Raw genomic sequence first — 19107 nt, 5'->3', positions numbered from 1 at the left:
GCATGGTTTGATGTGCTCCCTTAAGCCCAGATTTCTGACTGCCTGTCACCATCCAGGGAATAGGACTGTTGGTTCACTCAGGGCAGTGAATCAAAATGCCAAGAGGCGAGGCAAAGGAAGTAAAGGTTTGAAGCTAGTAGGTATAACAAACTCTAGACTCCTGTTTTCCCATCTCTGGAAATAAAGAAAAATATCAGATCTAAGGAAAACAATCTGAGAGGAACAGTAAATGTAAACAGCATTCTGTTTAAGAGACAAAAGGGAGTGGTGGGGATTGAGGCCATTTGAAACAGAGCATCTTGTCCAAAAGAAGGAGACTCTACTCAGTTCCAGCTAATTGTTGATTGGCAGGAATGTGGGTGGGTCCATCCAATGTGGTCAGCTCATCTACTTTTTCAAGAGAAGCTGGAAATCCAGATTTGCACATGTGAAATCTCCCAATTTTAAGTGCCAATAACTAAAAAATATTCAAGACCCATTGCAATGACTTTCAGGGTTTTCAGGCTATGAAAAATGTTCTGTGAGAATCCATTTCTACCTATCCAAGAGAGCATATCCTATTAAGAAGGCAAGTTTTATATCAGGGCTGCTGGTGTATTGCAAGTTGTTAAACAGACCCACTCCTTCTGCACAAAGCTCAGACAAAACCTTTCATATGGGTCCCCTGTCTCTCTCTCTCTCTTTGGGTCTTAGCTTCCCTATCTACCAATGGCAGTATAAAGCATAATTGTGAGTCAGCTGTCAAGAGGTACAAGGTTTCATCTGTATCATCTCGCTGAACTCTCCTAACTTCTGAGGTAAATTGTATTATCTCCACATTTTACAGCTCTAAAAAAAAAACCTGCCACTCAGAGATAGCAGTTTATCGAATGAAGACAACAGCAAACATATTTTTTAAAAAAACCCTTTCCTTCAAAGGGCTTTACTGCTTTAATCCTCTCAACAAGTCTGGCCTAAGGCAAATAAACCCTGAAATGGGGAGTCCACCAAGGCAGCCTGACTCCAAAGCGGTAGCACCGTGTTGCTTAACAGGAACATAATGCAAACCATACATATAAATTTTTCTAGTAGCCACACTTGAAAAGTAAAATGACACAGGTTAGGGCTCAGCGGTTTAGCGCCTGCCTTTGGCCCAGGGCCCGATCCTGGAGTCCCAGGATCGAGTCCCACGTCAGGCTCCTGGCATGGAGCCTGCTTCTCCCTCCTCCTGTGTCTCTGCCCCTCTCTCTCTTTCTCTCTCTCTCTATCATAAATAAATAAATCTTTAAAAAAAAAATGACACAGGTTAATTTTAATAATAGACTTTATTTGACCCGACACATGTAAAATATTACCAATCTAACATGTAATCAATATAAAAGACATTGAGATCTATTACCGGCTGTACCAAAGCTTGGGTATATTTTACATTACAGCACATCCCCATTCCGACTAGCCACATTTCAAAGGGCTCAGTAAGCCCACGGAGCTAGCGGCCGCCATACGGCACAGGGCATTTAGAGTCTAATTTTAATGTTAAAAGCGGAACCCAAAGAGGCACCTGTCCCTTGGTTTCAAAGGACGCGGCCCAAATAACAATGGCACACAGCTGTTGAGCATATACTTTGTGCCATGGGAGAGGCGAGTCTTACTGTGTCTGTTGAGGACCTTCACACGTTAGATTTTGTCATTCTCGAAACGAGGCGAGTGCCCCTGCTTATCTCCTTTGACAGAAAGAGGACTTCCCCGGAGCCCGACCTCGTCCCGCCGTCCCGCCCCAGCGAAGCCGTGGCTCGCCACCGTCCCAGTCAGGGGCCAGGAAGGAGGCGCGCACGCAGCGGGACGTGCAGATCACCTGCGGCCCGGAGCGGGCAAAGTGGGCGAAGACCCCTCGGCGCTCCTTCTCCTCCAGCTCTTCTTCCTCCTCTTCTTCTTCCTCACCCTCCTCGGACTCGGACTCGGACTCCGATTCCTCGAACCGGTCCTGGAAGGGAGCATACTGAAGAGGAGCCCAGGGCTCGCTTAGATAGGCCCGCCCCCGCCCCCGCCCCCGCGCCCCGGCCACAGCCGCCCCCTGACGCGGCTCGCTAACGCGAGGGGGCGCCGCTACCGGGAGCGGGGATTCGGCTTCCGGGCGCTCTGGCGCCGAGCTCATCATAGAAGCTAATGGAGACTTCCGCTTCCGGCGCGCTCAGGCCCTGTCCCGGTGCAGGTAAGCTTGGTCTGCTGTCGGCCCGCCCCCGTCCGCCGCCCGGGAGGCCCCGCGGGCTCTGCCCTAACGCGCTGAACGCCTCCCTCCTCAGCCGGCCCGTGCGCAGACGCAGTGCTGAGCCCACAGCTGCGGGACAAAGAGTGACGTCCAGAGCTTGGAGTCATGGCGGCGACGGAGCCGAGCTTGGCGGCTGCTGGGGGCCTCGCGCTACCGCCAGAGAAGGAGGAAGGAGCCGGCCTGGGTTCAGGCTCGGAGCGTAATTCTGCGGGCTCCTCGTCCACCGTTAAGGCCGCACCACCTGCCCCCGAGTCCTCCAGTGCCAACGCCGCAGCCACCGAAGCAATTCGTACGCCCCCTGCGGCGGCCTCCGCGCCCTTGGAGCTGCCCGTGGGGCCCCCAGCCCTGAGCTCCCCGCCGCTTGCCGAAGCCGCTCCGCGCTCCCCCCCACACTCTGGCGGCTCCCGACCCGGCCCGGAGACATTCCGCCAGCGTTTCCGGCAGTTCCGCTACCAGGACGCCGCAGGTCCGCGGGAGGCGTTCCGGCAGCTGCGGGAGCTCTCCCGCCAGTGGCTGCGACCCGACATCCGCACGAAGGAGCAGATCGTGGAGATGCTGGTGCAGGAGCAGCTGCTGGCCATCCTGCCTGAGGCGGCGCGGGCCCGGCGGCTTCGCCGCCGCACCGATGTGCGCATCACGGGCTGAGCTGCGCAGCTGCGGGCGGCGGGGCCCCGGCGTTCTCTGAGCTGGGGCCACGATCGGGTCCAGGGGCCTGAGCCAGGCTCTCCGTTCGGCGTTGATGAAAAATGAGTTTTTGGCAGCTCCAGCGTCTGATGTGCCCCTTTTCGTTCGTCCCTTACTAGGTGTATTTTCCCGAGCCTTTTCCCTTCCAATCTCCTTTTTGGCTGGTGGCAAAACCCGCGTTGGGACCCATGAGAATAAAGCCTTTGTTTCCTGTTCACTTGGCATTTGTTGGCTTTTGTGGGATCATTTACGTGTTGGCTAGGCCTGGGCCTCCACGTCTGGAAAATTTTCTCCTGCTCCCTCCCACAGGACCCACTTGGGATTCCTTTGTTTAGTTGGGAGTCTACGTAAAGGACTTTAGCAGGCTGGGTTCCTACCTTTTTTTTTTGCCCCTACCTTTCACTAGAATGTGAATTTGTCCCCCCTCCGTAAAAGATAGTGGATATGGTTGTGGCAGGGAGAAAGCGGACTCCACTTAAAGTGCTTAACTGGCTACCTCTATACAGGTTGGGCCACCAACTTGTTACACGGGCCTGCCTTTGGGCACAGGCTTCCCAAAAGACCCATGTCATAGGGCTATTTTAGGAAGTCTTTTAGTGCAGGCCCTTACAGATAGCTCTTTCTGAGCTCTGGTTTAAACCCCAAACTCCCCTTTCTTGTCATATTTTAGGCCCCTAGGATTTAAGTAGAGCCAGTGTGAACTAACGGATTTTTACATTGCTAGAGCTACTCTTGTTTAGAAAGAGAAGGAATCTGGCAAGTAATAGGGTATCTCTGCTATTAAATTTTAAAGTCTACTTTTCCTTAATTCTTTTGCCTACCCAGGAAGGAACTAGTTGGGGTCCATAGGCAGTTTGGATTGGTCTCTAAAGGGTCCTAATTGCAAAGGGTGCCATCTCTTAATATGAAGGCCAGACCTATCTTCACCACACTGCTCTCAACAATTGAAATCTAATAAGCCTGCAGCTCACAGCACAAAGCATGAGCTAAACTGGTTTAGAGGACGGTGTGGGGCATTTTACTTTTGAATACTAATGAATTCAAAATTATTTTGCATACTTTCTTGGGATTTAGGATCTTGACCTTGCATCTGCTTCCCTGAAGAAGATAAATCTGTTGACAATGTAAAAATCTTCCTCTAAAAGAGAAGTTCATAGAAAATTATGTAATGCATGTTAAAAATAGGGCACAGAACTTTATAATAACATGGTTGAAACATTGCAACAAAAACCTGTTTTATTTTTTCCAAATACAGATACAGAAGTTTGCATGTTTTGCAAATATTGCTTCAAAGCAACATTTCTATACACAGCGCCTTCTGTTCTAATAGCGCGTAAACATAGATATGTATCCACAGTGCAATGTTGGCTCATCAAGGGTCCACCTTGCATAACACTAATTAAAGAAACAAAATGATTATAGTCACACCGGAACTGTTTTTGTCAAGGCAATTTTTTTTATAGGTGGATAGTTTTCCTCAAAAGAAAGGTTAGGTAGTGTACATATTTCTAAATGGTAACAAAAATCTTTGCAAATAACAGTTTCCAGTGCTCCAACTTCGGGTTAATTCGACTTGACCCAGGAATTGGGGATGGAGCCCCTCAACATGGCTTTAAATTAGAGAAGCACACTGAGGTTATCAGAACTTGGAGTCATCCCTGCTTCCTTAAGGACAAAAGTCACAATAGTGAAATGGGATTATTTCCTTTATAAACCATAAACCCAATACTTGGCAGAATTAGGGTAATTTAGTTTCTGCTTCCACCTCTGAGAAAGACATGACATTGACTCCCTTAAAGTTGTAGCTTCCCCAGATGTGATGCTCAAATGATTTGGGAAAAGAAAAATCAGTAATCTAATAATATAACAGTCATCATACCTCACAGTTGTGGCTACAGAAAATCATTCTGTTTCATCCCTTTTTGGACAAACACAATTCTTTTAATGTGGCTGTCTGATAAATGGCGCAACACATAGATGCCACGCACTCTCCTTAGACGTTTCTTCCCACACCAGAAATGCCAACGTTAGCAATGGGAAACAGCCTCTTGTAGAGGAATCGAGTCAGCTTTACTACAGATGCCACAGCCACGTTTTCCCTCTGATGGATAAGCTACAGCAGGTCAAAAGTCCTAAATTCGTTTTATATCAAATGGTGAAGAAATCACTGGACAGAGCATTCCCTGAAACAGATTTTGGAACAGAGGCCTTCAAGACCACAATGACCAGTGTGCCTTCAAGGCCTAATCATTCCAAAGGTTACTGGAGATACTGTCATTGCTATAGAGATATTGGCTACTTCACGTTTACATAGTAAATATTTGCAGCATATAACATTACAGATTCATAAACCCATAATTAACTTGTGAGTTAATGGACAACTGTGCTTTGATTTTTGCCTTTAGTGATAAGAAAACTAAATGGTGAAAGGGGTCACTCCTCCAAGTATGGAGCATTTTCTTTAACTTTGTCTAGTAAGGAAAAACAAAACAATATAGCAATTACACATGGAACCGTAACCTGCAAGAGTAACAAACGTTGTCTTAAAAGGTACAAATTGTACCTGGACCTTAAGCAGCATAATCACCTTGACCTCACAAAATAATACAAACAGGAAATCTAAAGCGTTAAAGTATATTAAAACAATTCTGAAAATGCCAACTACTGAACATATACCCTTCTGGGAAGGAGAAAAGCGGCACATGTAGAATCTTGTTTGTTTACAACAATATAAAATAAGGTAATTCTCCAAACCACATTCTTTGTAACAAATCTTTACAGTGAAAGAGTTCAAAATTTGGGGAAACATTTTCTGGACATTAAATAGAACCGGGAAGTTGTCAATATTAAGAAGTGGGTAGAAAATGCTGTCCTTTGGGTTCCAGACCCTGCCTGCTTCAGTTTGGAATTCCTAGATTCTTATTACAGTGAGATTCTAGTTCCTCCACAGGCTGTGTGGGCTCTGCTACAAAAGACATAACCCAGCCAACACTGGGGGTAAAAGCATACAAAACTTGTCCCCGGTACCATGAAGTCATGCAAGACAGGTGGTGAGAAAAGTGAAGAGTCCTAAGGAGAAGACAGGGCAGCCAAGGCCTCTGCTCCTTCCCAACCTCCACAGAATGTGAAGTCACGACATTCTCACGAAGCTGGAAAAATGAAAATGATGCCTGCTGCCTAAATCCATGCCAGGCAGAAACAAGAAGGCTTGGCATATGCCCCACCCTGACAAAAACGTCAATTAAATAAGCTGCAGGTTGAATTTACAACTGTTTCCGACTAAACTTTTTTGGCTCTCATTCCATTTATCGGTGGCACGATTTCAAGTGAAGTTTGTGCAAAAAGACTCACTCTCCATTCAGCGATGTGCACAGAAGAAGGGAATCCCAAGAGTCAATTTGCTACCTTCTTGGTAGGCTTCAAGATCAGAGTGCCCTGCCCACCAGCAGCCAAAATGGCCCCTCTGTCCAATGTCCATCATACCCCCTGCCCAGACCCCTGAAGTCAGTCGGTGTCACGTGCATTCGGCATGCTAGGTTTATGTATTTAAATATGCAAAGCTCCTCCTGTAGGTACCCCAGGATAGTGCCCCCACTAGTTCTGGGTGCCCAGTTTCATGTTGAGCAGCAGAGTGCAATCTGCTGCACCTTGCCCAGGTCCATCAGCAGCTGCTTGATGCAATGCTTGAGCTGCGGAAGCCTAGCCAGTGGCTCCGGGGGCTCCAATTCCCCAGTGTAGTCCAGCCAGCTCTCCAGCACTGTAGACAGAAGAGGGAGAACACCCAGTGAACTCCTAACACTTCATCTGTGAGCACATCAGCAAGAATCTCAGCATCTTCTCATCTACCCCTAGACGGGGCGAGGAGGGAGGGCCCCTCAACACTGAAACATCATCATCTCTATAAAGTATTACCCCTAGGACAAAACTCAAATGCTTTATAGAGTAGCACAGTCCAACAGAACTTTCTGCAGTGGAAATGGTCTATGTCTGTGCTGTCTACAGAGTAGCCACTACTCACATGTAGCTAACTGAGCACTTAAAACATAGTTCGTGTGCCTGAGAAACTGAATTCAAATTTTATTCAATTTTAATTCATTAAAGAACCACATATAGCTAGTGATTACTGTATTAGTGCAGCTCTACAGTCTAGAAGGCTTTTTTTTTTTTTTTGAAGTCTAGAAAGCTTTGAGGAACCCACCTTTCTCAACGTTACTCCCCAATTTTTATAAGGTGTTCCCTTGTTTGAAATCAGTGAGCCTGGTGTTTTAGACTCCTATTAAGAAAATCGAGGGATCCCTGGGTGGCGCAGCGGTTTGGCGCCTGCCTTTGGCCCAGGGCGCGATCCTGGAGACCCGGGATTGAATCCCACATCGGGCTCCCGGTGCATGGAGCCTGCTTCTCCCTCTGCTTATGTCTCTGCCTCTCTCTCTCTCTCTCTCTGTGACTATCATAAATAAATAAAAATTTAAAAAAAATTAAAAAAAAAAAAAAAGAAAATCGAGAATCTAAAGGAACTTGAAAAAGTCCGTGTTTATTACTATAAACTCAGATTTGCTTCATATTCCTACCATCAGTAGCACAGAATATTATGACTTTATTTTCTAAGTATTTAATGTAAGATGTCCAGGTACTAATATCCTTGATTATCTTGGTTCAGTATCTTAAAAAGCTGCCTTGCCTCTGAGAGCAGGGATTTCTCTACAGAAGATGTTTTTTCTTTCCCAAGCTACTCCCTAAAGCTCTGACATTTGGGGAGAGGCCATTTTGGAACCATACATCTTTGGTAAGAGCCGGCCCCTCCGGGGAGGCCTGTGCCCAACCTGGCCTGCCTGTAACCTTTCTAGTTCATAAACCAACCTGTACTGAGCACCTTCTGGACCCTTGAGCTGAAGGTACAGAAAGAGGACCCACCTACTGCCTGTTCCTCAGTTTACAGCCTCACACATAATCCTTTTCCCTTCTTAGATCTAGCCCTCCACCTTTTTTCTCACCTTTCAAAATCCTTTGTTCCCTTAAGTTACTTGTCAGAGAAGCCCTTCCCAACTCTACTAGTCACTGTGTTAAATCAAGGGTGCTATGTGATCACATGCTTTCCTCCTTTGGAGCACTTACCATAGTTTATAAGTACATATAATGGGATAAATTTATTTTATTTTATTTTATTTAAGATTTTATTTATTTATTCATGAGAGAGAGAGAGAAAGAGAGAGAGAGAGGCGCAGAGACACAGGCAGAGGCAGAAGCAGAGGGAGAGGGAGAGGCAGGCTCCATGCCTGGAGCCTGACGTGGGACTCCATCCCAGGACCTGAGGATCACGCCCTGGGCCAAAGGCAGGCACTAAACCACTGAGCCACCCAGGGATCCCCAGATAAATTTAATTAGTACCTATCTCTGCCACAAAATCAAGTTCCATGAGGGCAGAGGTTCACCTTGCTCCCCATTATATACCTAATTCTCAATTGCGCCCGAAACATAGCAGGCACTCAGCAAAGGCAGTGAGAAAGTGTAAGAATGGCCTAGCAAAGTGTCCCACTGACTGCTCAGGCTCCACAGAACTCACCTACCTCCCTCTGATTTCTTGCTGGTACTTAGGGGTTCCAAGGATGAGAAACAACCCCTACACCTCATCCCAACAACTACAAGGACCTGAAAATAAGAAAAATAAGACTGCCTCTCAGACCTGAACCTGAAAGTCATGAGTAAAGGATCAAAGTCATATGAGAGTGACTAGTGACCTGCTGAGCAAGAAAAACTCCACAGTGACCATTTTCAATACATCAGTTATTCTTTAAGGAAAAAAACCAGAAGGAGACAGGGGACTGCTCAGCAAAAGGGCACAAGAATAAATGGAGAAAAAGCCAAATCAATGCCAGAAGAGCCCATCTGGATGAGTGTAGAAAAGAGGCAGTCGGGGTGCCTGGGTGGCTCATTAGGTTAAGTGTCTGCCTTCAGCTCAGGTACTGATCTCAGGGTCCTGGGATCAAGCCCCGTGCATCAGGCTCCCTGCTCAGTGGGGAGTCTGCTTCTCTCTCTCCCTCTGCTACTCCCCATGCTGGTGCTCATTCTCTCTCTCAAATATATGAATGAATGAATGAATGAATGAATGAATGAATGAATGAATGAAAGAAAGAAAGAAAGAAAGAAAGAAAGAAAGAAAGAAAAGAAAAAGAAAAAGAAAAAGAAAAAGAAAGAAAGAAAGAAAAGAAGGAAGGAAAGAAGGGAAGGGAAGAGAAGAGAAAAGAAAAGGCAGCAGTGAGGACTGGCTGGGTGATTTTCAAAACACAGAATGTTAGTCTATCCTTGACAAGATGATCCTACAATTGCTGAGAGGCCTCTCTTAGGCCATTGTAACTGCATAGGCTCTACTTCATATCTGGTTTCAGGCTCACCAAAGACAGCCCCCAATACTGTGGTGATCCAGAAGGCATGCACAAGGAGAAAGCATCAGTGTGCAGACCAGAAGAGTCTAGGCCACTCGGTAGTCTCTGGGCTTGGTTAAAAGGAGTGTTATGAGCCCCTAAGGTGGAAGTGTTCTCTCTAGATCTACAGGACTGAAGATGACCTGGAACTGTGGAAACCAACAGCATCTCCTCTGGATTCCAGCATCCAGGAGGCCAGTCTTCTCTCTGTACCATGGGCTGAACCATCACCCCAAGTTTCTCTTTTAAGGAAGCTCACAGCTTCTCAGGAGTATAATGATTGTAAGCAAGGCAGAAGGTCACAAAGGTAAAGTTCTATTTCATATACACTCTCCCAGACCATCTAGATAGAGGCCAATGCTCACTAAAGTAACATTTTTTCTTAAGATAATGTTTCTAATGCTAAAAGATTCAATATTTTCATGGTCATTAAAAATCTTATCTTTTGCTTTTACAACTGTTTGTACAACTACATAAATTATTAAATTATGTTAATATAAAACAATAACTCTTTTAAAGTATAAATCAGTCAACAGAATAGTTTACTAGCTGTTTCTTAAAAGGAACACTATATCCAAATTCTTATAAAAGCTCAGTTTATCTTAATGGTATTTGGATGAACTAAAGAGTTCACACTTCCTATTATAGTTGGAATAAAATGGGATTCTGATAAATTTTAATTAAGTACAATGGAAAAGTCTGTTTATCTGAAGAAAATCTTTAAGATTTATAATTGATTTTCATATCTCAGAGCCCGGAGTATCAGAACACTAACAGAGTACATGACCTCAGATCAGTAGGACACCTAAAAGGCCCTCAGGAAAGCCAAAGAAGGGAGCTCAGATTTATCCTCCTCACCACACCAGCCATGAGACTGGATGGGAGTGGCAAGTCAGTGAGTAAGTAGGGAACTCTGATGTCTCCCCCAGAGGCATGGTCCTTTGGCAACAACAGAACACTCTCCCTGTTTCCACGGGGCTAAGCCTACTCTCAGGGACACAGAGCCACTCCTACTCCTACTGCCATTCTCTCAAAATCCATAATTTCCAGTCTGGGATTCAATCCTCTTTCAGCTAGAGAATAGCAGGGTTTTCAGATAGTGGCATCAGTTAGCATCCTAAGGAGCCCAAGGAAACCTTTTAGGAGTACAAGAGACAGAAACACCCCTCTTCCAGAAGTGCCCTCAGAATGGACTCTGAATTAGTCTCCCATTCCTTGTTCCTCAGATTTGCCTCAGCGGCAGGACAGAAGCATGGAGGTCCTTCTCTTACTTTCCTCCCACAGGACAACCCTTTCCCAGTCAGGCTAGTCCTCTTATCACCCACTGAGTCACCCCCTCTCCCACAGAAAACCTCAACTCTCCTCAAGGCTCGGCTTCAGACCCAGAAGTTTCAGGAAGCCTTCCTGTTACTGTTTCCCTTGCCATACTTCACCTTTGGCAGGGCCTTGGCCATGCATGTGCTATGGCCACACCTCATGACTCTAGCCTATATAACGTATGGCATCTTTCTGAGTTATTTCATGCAAGTAGTTTGTTGGTTTTTTAATTCATGAGACAGAGACATAGGCAGAGGGAGAAGTAGGCTCCCCGGGGAGCCCGATGTGAGACTCTATCCCTGGACTGGGATCATGCCCTGAGCTGAAGGCAGATGGTCAACCACTGAGTTACCCAGGCATCCTACAAGTAATTTTATATCCTCAATTAGAGTAGTGGTAGCCTGACTATACTCAGACTCCTCAAATGGAATATTTACTTTTCAATTTGGCTCCATTTTAAGAATGAAAACAACAAATAAGAAATAAGTGAACAATCAAGGAATTCTGTCTTCAAAAACCAAGCTGGAGTCGGGATGCCTAGGTGGCTCAGTGGTTGAGCATCTGCCTTTTGCTCAGGGTGTGATCCTGGGGTCCTGGGATCAAGTCCCACATCGGGCTCTCCGCAGGGGGCCTGCTTCTCCCTCTGCCTATGTCTCTGCCTTTCTCTCATGAATAAATAAAATCTTTTAAAAACAAACAAACAAACAAACAAAAAAAAAAAACAAAGAAAAAAAAAAACAAGCTGGCAACTTCCTAGGGATCAAAAAAGACTAAACTTGAGCATGATCATCAGGCCCATCTACTACCTCTAACACCTGGGAGAAATACCCAGGGTTACCCAAATGACTCAGTCAAGTTCTTAAACCTCTACTGATAAAGAAGAGAAGGCTTCAGTTTAGATTTGATGAAAGGCCAAAATAAAAGGTTTCTTCAGATTAATCCTCAAAGACATCCAAAACAATATTAAGTCCAAGCTGAAATTCCCCATGGAACTCCACCGGCAAAGATTTGCTCAGGTTGCACACAGCCTGTAGGCAGAGTCTAGTTACACTTTTGCACTCTGTTTTGCAGAAGGCACTAGGTAAGTTAAGGACTCCTGACATCACACAGACCTTAGGTGCCTGAGGGGGCGGATGTGGGTGGAGGAGGCTGAAAAAAAAAAAAAAAAAAGAGGCAAGAATGCAGCATCTGTGGGAGAGCCAGAGATGCAGCCCTACCATCCAGCTCCTTCTCAATGGAGTCCATCCGATGCGTGACTTCGTCCTGAAGGGATTCCACATGGGTCAGCAGGTTAAACTGCCACTGATGCTGGGAGCTCAGCAGCCCCTCTCCGCCTCTGTCCAGCAGCTTCCGAGTAGGGGCTTCCTCGGGTAGGACCTTTTTGGAGACATATTCTCTCACCTAGGAATGGAATGGTATTTAAATTACTGTGTGGAGACTGCTCCCAGCCCATTCTCCAACTAGCCAGTGTTTGCAATCATCTGAAAAACCAGCTGCAGTCTGAATATTCCAAACCTCTATCTATCTCCCTCTCCTGTCTTGGACACCAGGCAGAAGTATGCCTGGGGCAGCAATCACAAACACCTTAGGGCATCAAGAGGCCTCACAACTGCTTCCTAATGACTGGCCCAATGCTCCAGACCCAAAATAGGCCTCACAGAATGGCTTCTAGAGCCCTGAGATCAGAGTAGAACAGGATGGGTGCAGACAGGAATTAGTATGTTACTTAGCAGGACTCAGACAAACTAGTTTTAAGTCCTAGCTTCTTGTCTTGCTGAATGTGTGAGCCTAGATTAGTTACTTTTCCTCTCTGAGCCTCTGTTCTCTTATGGGAAAGATGCAAGTAGTGAAACCCAATTTTTAGGTTCATGAGAATGAAATATATAAGGTTTATAAAACACCATGCTGGCCTATGGTCAGCTTGCCATGAATGAAAGATATTTTTAATCCTAGCTGCCTTGTTTAGGCCTCGTATTTTCTGACTTTTTATTACGTGGCAGATGTCTTTAGGAAATCTGCCTAGTTTTACGATCACAAATGGTTTCTACCGTTTGTGATCTCAACCTTTCATTCATTCATTCGAAATGAAAAAGTTGAGCTAGTATTTATTAGAGCTGACTGTGCAAAGCTCTGTACTGACGGTTTTTCGCAGACACACTGCACAGTAACTAGAGGGATGGGCACTGGCCCCTCCCACAGATAGGTGAAGAGACACATCTAAGGATGCTGACCTGCTCAGCATCACACAGTAAATGGCTAAGCCCAGACATGACACTGGGTCTGTCTCCAAAGACCAACCTCACCAACCATGACCAGCACTGGCAAGGGGACAGGCTGAAAGAGGTACAGTGCCCACCCGTGAGTGGCTTATCATTTAGGATGTCCCACTTGGCAACATGCAGTAACATATCTAATGCTGATGATGCCAGCCACAGGGTAAAATTTAAAAGAAAATTTAAAAGGAAGGATGATGATGGTGGAGAAGCTCTCCAATTACACAAAGCCTCACTGACCAACTGAGGACAGGACAGAAGGGCATAAGTGAACAGTTAAAGATGACAATATTGGCAGGAAAATGACACAAAGAGGCTCTAGAAGAGCATGGTTCGAGTAACAAAAAACTGAGTTTTTCTTGGGCAAGCTGATGAAACCATTAAATATTCTGACGAAATGGACTGTTTTTATGTCAGGGCTACAAAGTTAAAAGCCAAAGTAAAGCTATCATACAATTGTACTGAAAACCTTATGCCTAACAAAACATTTGACTCATTCTTTGCTCATGCTAAGACTTAGCAGCTAGGTGCAATTACAACATAAACGCCATTAAAGAAAAAAAACAATTTTCCTACCTAACTTCCATTTATCAAGTGTCAACACTATCCTTCTCAATTCTTCCCACCTCTCCACCTCCCACCCCTAGTGACTATGTCATTTTGTGGGCATTTCCTGGAACCTGTGATCTCTGGTTTAATTGGGCTCTCCTGACATTACAACCATTTTAACTGACCAGAAAACACCTATGATAAGCAAATTTAAATACAATTTTACAAAAAGCATCTTTCAGGGCAGCCCGGATGGCTCAGCAGTTTAGCGCTGCCTTCGGCCCAGGGCATAATCCTGAAGACCTGGGATCGAGTCCTGCATCAGGCTCCCTGCATGGAGTCTGCTTCTCCCTCTGCCTATGTCTCTGCCTCTCTTTCTCTCTGTGTCTCTCATGAATAAATAAAACCTTAAAAAAAAAAAAAAAGCATCTTCCACAGAACCCTACAAGTGGAGCTCAAGCACTCAAATACTAAATTAAGAACAAGTACAAGTGAGCCACATACCTTTAGGGAGCTAGATTTGGAGTCACTGTCCCCCCTACTCCTGTCTTGGTCTAGAGGCCAGCCCAGACGTGGAGAGAGAGAATCATCACCATTCTCATGGAGGGGGTTGACTGCATCGTCGAGGGCAGAGCCCCGAGTCTCCACCACCAGCTTCTGCTCCACAGCAGGGTAATAGGCACGGGGCTTCTGATAACAATGCTCGCTAGTAATATAGGACTCCTCCATAGACCGGGGTATGGGGAGGGGCAAGGGCTTCTCCACTGCCCCATTCAAAGTTCTATAGCTCAGGACTTCCTCTTTGCTCTTGGCTTCAGTGACGTGGATGTGTTTCGAATGAGATCTCCCCTCCCCTGAGTGCTGTTTCCAAGGCTGACACCACAGCTGCAGATCAGGATGCTCCCTGCTTCTGTTGGGAGGACAAACACAGAAAGGGCTTTGGAGTAACTGCGACCACTGCAGTGGCTTCTCAATTCCCACTCTCCCAATAGGAAGAAGAACTCCCCACTTGGGCCATCTGGCCACAAGCCACCATTTGCTAAGCAAAAGGGAATATAAATTCATGGTCTCTGAGGAGATCACGGGCAGGCAAGCTCCTGCTGTGAACACTCATGGTAAGATTAGACTTGGGAGTCAGAAGACTTGACTGCATTTCAGTTCAGCCACTGATCAGCAGTGCAGCTGTATTAAGTCACTCAGCCAGACTCATTCCCATTCCCTCCTCTGCAAAACTAGGCTAAGTATTTGTCTGCCTTTAGCCAACGACTTTGGTAAAGATTAAGTGCATTAATCCAAAAAAAAGTAGTTTGTTAGCAAAGTACTCTTCAAATGTGAGTTACTAAAACTAACCAAATAAGCAGGCATGATAATCCTGGCATGCAATAACTTTCAGTTACATTCAGTAACCTGGATGCCTCAGTTGGTTAAGTCTGACTTTGGCTCAGGTCATGATCTCAGGGTCCTAGGATCGAGTCCAGCACTGGCCTCCCTGCTCAGTGGGGAGTCTGCATATCCCTCTCTGTACCTGCCCCTCTCCCCTGCTCATTCTCATTCTCTCTCTCAAATGAATAAAATCTTTTTAAAAATGCAATGACAATGGGTCAAGGGGGCAGGAATCAAAGTCACCTACATATAAGCCATTAATAAAAGATTTTTTAAATTGTTCTAAAATCTTTTACTCTCACCATTCCAAGGAGAAAACTTTGTTACTAAAGAACAAGGATTCTAATCCCTTTTTGAGCCATAGACTCCTTTGAGAATCTGTTGAAAGCTCTGCTTATAAATATGTGCACATTAAACTGTGTTAACACCTTAGTTTCCCAGAATCGTTCACTGTTTGAGTTTTGACCCAATGGAGGATCATTACATTAATCTACTGGCTCGTGATCATTTGTAATGCTCCACGAATTTGTGCATCATCCTTGCACAGGGGCCATGCTGATCTTCTCTGTATTGTTCCAATTTTAGTCTCTGTGCTGCTGAAGCGAACACCATAATCAATTGTAGAAAAAGGAAAAAGAGAATAGGAAATATCAGACTGTACCATTCTAAGTAACAGTGACTGAAATTTTAGTTTCAGTTTTATATATGTGAGGAATATAAAACATATTTCTCACTGTGGGATATACATTTTATTCAGTTTAAAAGCTACCCTAGATAAACTTCACCTTTTAACTCTTCTGTACTATCCAAAACTTCCACTATCACCTTTGATCATTAAATTTAAAGAAGGAAAAAAGGAAGGGAGGGAGGGAAGGAAAAAAAAGTGGGCTTCTGGAGTAAGGCCTATCGGTTACCAGAGTTCCTCGCTGGGAGCGCAGTGCCCTCTAGGGGGTGTTTGGAGAGAGACAGGTGCTACTCACATTCGGTTCAGAGACCCTCAGAAATGTGTAGGGACCTTTCTAATTGCCACAATGACTGACGGGTACTACTGGCATTTAGTTCACTGAATCCAAGGATGCCTAACATCCTATGACGCTTGGAACAATCCCATGTGATTGAGATAAAGAAGAATCATCCCATGATACAGTCGATAGCACCTTTCCAGCCTCCAGCTGAAATACACTGAAAGCACAAGCTTACTCACCAGTAACCCCAATATATGGGTACCCCTCCACATACACTTGATTGAAGCTGTCCTGCACAAATGGAATAGGCCATACGTGAAAGCATGGAGTGATCTTACAGAACCTAAAATTCTGCTCTCAAAGGGCTACAAGTGTCCTTTCTTAGCTCGCCCTCTCCACCGATCACCAACAACCCCTCCTATCCACTGGAGAAGGACAGGAAACAACAAAGTCAAGGCAGTAGGTCCCTGGACCACTGCTGGTAGGGTATCACAATCTGTACCAGGAATACAAGATGCCAGACATCCCTCTGAATCAGGGGAAGTGAGAGTCATTGTTAACTTTCAGGTTTACTATAGTCTGAAATCTGTTAACTGGAGCATATAGGCTCCAGTACGGACCTTCTCTTGCATGAAAATCACAAGTCTTTGCTTCCCCCTTCCTAGAATCTTTGCCCTCCTAGGTAATACCTGAAGCCCCAGCTACTTTTCCACACAAAGATAACTTCCTGGCCTTTATGAAGAAGGAATGTACAACCACATATGCTACTTTTTAAATGACAATAGATGCTCTGAGGTTACTACCAGTTATAGTTTGCCTTTGAAAATAAACCTGCCAAGCCACTTAGGAACAGCATTTCTGAGAATGAGGACCCAGAACTTGTGACAACAGAGACTACTCATGTGTACACAGACATAATGGGACCAACTCCCCCACCCCACCAGGATCTTTTCTCCACATATAATGATGAACAAGATCTCCCTATACCTTCATCTGAATTGCTAGGAAAAGTCAGATTTAATTCCACTACAAAGTCAATGCTATAAAGAGGAAGGACCTAAAGGAGAATTCAGAATAGAAAAGGTTCCAGAACATGGGATAGAGCCAGGAGCACTGGTATTTCAGTAAGAAAAAAGAAAACACCATCCGAATGCATCCTCAAATGAAAAGAAATAAAGCAGAGTTTACAATCATGAGCATCACCTGAGGTTTTTCCCGGCCCTTACACAGACCACCTTCTATCAGCTTCAATTTCTGGCATCTCATTAAGAAGAAATCAATTTGGGATAAAGTTTTCTGATTTTATAAAATGTGAGGAAAAGCTTGTCTCTGACATATTTTAAAGATTTATTTGACAGAGAGAGAGTGCTCACAAGTGAAGGGGGTAAGGGCAGAGGAAGAAAGAATCTCAAGGACACTCCCCACTGAGCACAGGGCCTGACATGGGGTTTAATCTCACGACCCCGAGATCATGACCTGAGCCAAAATCAAGAGTCAGACACTTAACGACTGAGCCACTCAGGTGCCCCAAGTTTACCTCTGATACCTTATCCAGGGCTGTCACTTGATTCAGTTCACTTCAACAGCTATTGTCACAGTGACAGCTAACTTCCCCAGCAATTATCTTCCCATTCTCTTATACCCACCTCCTTCCCTACTCCTGGGTTCAAACAGAGCACATGGACAGCCTTCTCTTCAGTTAGGTGTGTTCACGAAGGCTGCCTGCTTTCCCCTGTTTCTCTTTTTCCCCACCTGGGGGCTGGAACAGTTGAGGTACAGTGAGGCTGTTTCAACCACGCAGGTGAGAAGAACCCCAATGGAATGCCAGAGCCATAAGACAGAAGGAACCCAAGTCCCCAAGGCCACAGAGGTGGAATCCTGGAAAAAAGGCCATCTGCCTAGCCTGGATCCCTTACTACCCATGGACCATTCATTATGTGACAAAGAATATTTCTTTTTTTTTTTTAGCCTCTATTTTTTGGGTCTTTGTTACAGTACCTTAGCTTATACCCAAACCAATATATATACCATGTCTGAATTGGTATATATATATACCAATATATATACCTTGCTCAAACACTCCTTGTCCTGCCAGTTCTTGAAGCCACCAGGCCTATATGCACAAGAATGCAAGAGAAAGCAAAACCCCCGTTCCACCATCCCAGGGCTCTGACACTGAGCCTGCTGCTGAGGGGCCTCCAGGACTAACTTACACAAAGGAAATCTTGCTGGAAAATGCATGGAACATTGAGAAGGAAGTTAGAAAGGTGAGGACAAATACTTGATAGGAGCCAAGCCTGGGGTTCTAGACCTGATTCTACCCCTGGTAATCATGGGAGAGCAACTGCCTCATATAAGGCTTCAGATCTCCTATTTGGTAAAATGGGAGTAGGTTACAAAAGCCAAGAGACCCCAGTAAGAGCTACATGTCTTTCTCAGAACTTACATGAACTTGGGTCATCTGACACACAGAATGCAACCATGGAAGGGGAATTTACACTCAATTTCACTCCTCAAACTTCTAGACACTAAAAGTCAGAAGTCCAGTTCCAGAACACTTAAAATTCTTTGCATAAGCAAGCCATTAAGAGAAAGACTTTTGAGGAACTATTAGGCTGGAGAGCAGGCCTGCCAATATTATCTCTTCCAGCAGCTTTTAATCTTACTTTGTTTACTGTCAAGGGTGTTAAGGATGAACAGATAAACAAAATGCAGCATTACCTGTAACAGATGATTATTTAGCCTTTAAAAAGGGAAATTCAGACACAGGCCATACTACAGATGAATTTTTGAAGATACTATGCTAAGTGAGTTGAAATAATAACAAAGAAGACAGATGCTGTGGGATCCTATTTATATGAGGCATTTAGAGTAGTCAGTTTCATAGAAACACAAAGCAGAATGGTGGTCCCCAGAGGCAGGGAGGAGGCAAAATGGAAAGGAGTTGTTTAACCAATTCAGAGTTGCAGTTCTGCAAGATGAAGAGTTAAGGAGACTGGTTTCAACAAGATAAATGTATTTAACACTACTGAACTATATATTAAAAACATGTAAGACTCTTTATAAAATATAAATTTCATATTATGCATATTTTATTTACCACAATAAAAAAAATTCAGAACTGTACCCAGAACAATACATACTAAACTATAAATGCATACACCGTATTTTCATTATGGTGGTGGTTACTAGGGTGAATACATTTGTCCAAACTCAATGAACCCGTAAAATGAGTAAACTTAATTATATATAAATTCTACCTAAATAAG

General features: G+C 44.8%; 3 protein-coding genes and 1 non-coding gene across 11 annotated transcripts in view; 1 reads left to right on the top strand and 3 right to left on the bottom strand.

Moving 5' to 3' along the window:
- CNBD2 (cyclic nucleotide binding domain containing 2) overlaps positions 1 to 2889 on the bottom strand; it is a 60350-nt gene extending 57461 nt beyond the window's left edge. Inside the window, exons 1-2 of one of the 3 annotated variants that reach the window (XM_077872964.1) lie at positions 2090 to 2889; positions 1835 to 1978 (exon numbers count right to left, since the gene is read on the bottom strand). In XM_077872964.1, the coding sequence (XP_077729090.1) occupies positions 1835 to 1978; positions 2090 to 2137 (192 nt within the window). In that variant the 5' untranslated portion in view covers positions 2138 to 2889. The remainder of the gene's footprint in view (positions 1 to 1834; positions 1979 to 2089) is intronic. The other 2 variants (XM_077872959.1, XM_077872960.1) reach the window with 2 other exon arrangements.
- SCAND1 (SCAN domain containing 1) lies at positions 2035 to 3149 on the top strand. Its single transcript, XM_077872973.1, has 2 exons — positions 2035 to 2191; positions 2283 to 3149. Exon 2 carries the CDS (start codon positions 2354 to 2356, stop codon positions 2891 to 2893), a length of 540 nt encoding a protein of 179 aa, XP_077729099.1. The 5' UTR covers positions 2035 to 2191; positions 2283 to 2353; the 3' UTR covers positions 2894 to 3149.
- A 993-nt stretch (positions 3150 to 4142) lies between these two features.
- The window catches only part of PHF20 (PHD finger protein 20), a 146541-nt gene continuing 131576 nt past the window's right edge, over positions 4143 to 19107 (bottom strand). For all 6 annotated transcript variants that reach the window (XM_077872953.1, XM_077872957.1, XM_077872955.1 and 3 more), the window contains 3 exons: positions 13995 to 14400; positions 11886 to 12069; positions 4143 to 6689 (listed from right to left, as the gene is read on the bottom strand). In XM_077872953.1, coding sequence (XP_077729079.1) covers positions 6547 to 6689; positions 11886 to 12069; positions 13995 to 14400 — 733 coding nt within the window. In that variant the 3' untranslated portion in view covers positions 4143 to 6546. The remainder of the gene's footprint in view (positions 6690 to 11885; positions 12070 to 13994; positions 14401 to 19107) is intronic.
- Positions 15376 to 15482, bottom strand: LOC144298938 (U6 spliceosomal RNA). Its single transcript, XR_013365772.1, has one exon. It is a non-coding gene; the product is annotated as a U6 spliceosomal RNA (small nuclear RNA).

This window comes from Canis aureus, chromosome 26 (assembly GCF_053574225.1).
Source record: "Canis aureus isolate CA01 chromosome 26, VMU_Caureus_v.1.0, whole genome shotgun sequence".
NCBI classification, from domain to species: domain Eukaryota; kingdom Metazoa; phylum Chordata; class Mammalia; order Carnivora; family Canidae; genus Canis; species Canis aureus.
The sequence above is the reverse complement of the archived record's forward strand: the minus strand, read 5'-3'. Positions and strand labels throughout refer to the sequence as shown.

Excerpts from the sequence above, each read along its gene's own strand:
- SCAND1 (XM_077872973.1), top strand. The coding sequence starts at position 2,354 with ATGGCGGCGACGGAGCCGAGCTTGGCGGCTGCTGGGGGCCTCGCGCTA.